This window comes from Penaeus monodon, chromosome 23 (assembly GCF_015228065.2).
Source record: "Penaeus monodon isolate SGIC_2016 chromosome 23, NSTDA_Pmon_1, whole genome shotgun sequence".
NCBI lineage: Eukaryota > Metazoa > Arthropoda > Malacostraca > Decapoda > Penaeidae > Penaeus > Penaeus monodon.
In genome coordinates, this window is record NC_051408.1 from 7,972,208 (window position 1) to 7,973,964 (window position 1,757).

Genomic DNA, 1,757 nt, shown 5'->3' on the forward strand with positions numbered 1-1,757 from the left:
GATGTGCAACTTACATGACTATATATTTTACTTTAGCTTTTCTGTATAGAATTAAACAATTTGAAAGCCAGAACTTACTTAACACTGCTGTCATTTAGGCCAATGGGATTTTCACTTGCCATTTTAAGCACTGTATCCAACTTGCTAAGAATTCTTTTGCCTTGTTCACTCCAGAGGTCTTTACCTCCAAGAGAGTTATCAGTATTCCTTTTAGTAGAGGCTTCGCGATCAAGAGCCATGTTGTGCAGGTCACCGTGCATGTTATTGTGCTGAAAGGAACTAGGTTCTAAAGGCCTTGTCTTGTATGGAAGAGCTTCAGACTGGGGCACAGAAGATGCACTTCTGTCCATGGAAGTGGAGGTGTAATTCCTGTGAGGCGAAGAAGACAGTTTTCTTGGGGTGAAACTCGGACTTGGACTCCTTAACATAGGAGAGTGTGCTCTCACTGAGCCAGCAGGTTGAACTGCAAGTGGGACTGTGGTATTGGCGACCTGCGTGTCCTCATCGTAATCTAGGATCAGGACTGGTGCTTCGTTGGAATACGAACATAAAGCTACCATGTGTTCATGTGGATGATAGTCAATGCATGATATTGTTCCATCAATAGGTAAATCCATGAAAGCTGATACCATCTCTCCAGTGTCTGAGTTCCAGATATAAACACCATGATCTTCACTACCTGACAATACCCAAGTCCCACATGGGCTTACACATCCCCGAATTTGCTCGCGTACATTCAGCAAGCCTCTCAACCTGTGAGTTACAGTCCAATGCACGTGATTCACAAGTCTTATCTGGCTGTCCCTTGTGTGAACCAGCAAGCGGTAACCTCCAGGGTGAAAAGATATGGTATTTATAGTGTTTCCTAAAATGTCAGGTATCTTTACTTCATGTTCAAAAGTTAAGGGTTTGATTTTCTTCTTTCCCTTGTCCTTCTTTGGTAGACTGACCTTCCAGACTAGAATTATGCCCTGCTTATCTCCTGAATACAGCAAATCCCCTTCTGGGTTGAAACAGAGTGCATTAATGAAGCCCAAGTGATTTGTCAGTTCCTGCACAACCCCATAACCTCCTCCCTTACTACTGCACCAGACCCTTAAAACATGATCATAACAACCAGTGACTATAACTTGGTGTCTTGAAGGCACAAATCTAGCTGTATACACATAGGAGGGGTGAGCTAAAACTTGGCCATGTCCACAGCCTTCCTCAGCTTTGGTGTTCCAAACACGTGCCGTTGAATCTGCAGATGCTGTAAGCAACAACTCATCACTGTCACTCCAAGATGCATCATAAACAAGCCCCAAATGTCCAGATAAACTTAGTTCAAGCTGCCCACTGAAAACATCATACACAAGAATTTGCTTGTAAGCACCACAGGCTAGTTTCAGTCCACTGTTTGAAAATTTTACCACTAGGCAACCTTGGTCAGTATAGGAGAGGCAGTGTCTGACGTGGTTTGGGATCTTACAAGACTGGTTTGGTTTGCGCGACCAACTGACTTGCAGTTTGTCGTGTGTACTTGAAGGTCTGTGAATTGATCCATTTATTGATGACTGATCTAAAACATCCATCAAAATAGATCCTCCACCTTGCTCCTGCTGTGTGGCAAGCATCGATCTGTAAAGTATTAGATGTTAGTTAACATGCAATAATGGCAAAGCATGACATGATTTTCAATGAACATCAAAACAATTTTACTCCTTGAGGTTGTTTGCAGACATCATTGTATACAAAATAGCTTTTTCCTAAAATGC

General features: G+C 42.6%; 1 protein-coding gene across 1 annotated transcript in view; it reads right to left on the reverse strand.

The window, feature by feature from the left end:
• LOC119588119 (jouberin-like) overlaps positions 1-1,757 on the reverse strand; it is a 10,597-nt gene that overhangs the window by 1,994 nt on the left and 6,846 nt on the right. Inside the window, exon 8 of the mRNA XM_037936827.1 lies at positions 79-1,620. Coding sequence (XP_037792755.1) covers positions 79-1,620 — 1,542 coding nt within the window. The remainder of the gene's footprint in view (positions 1-78; positions 1,621-1,757) is intronic.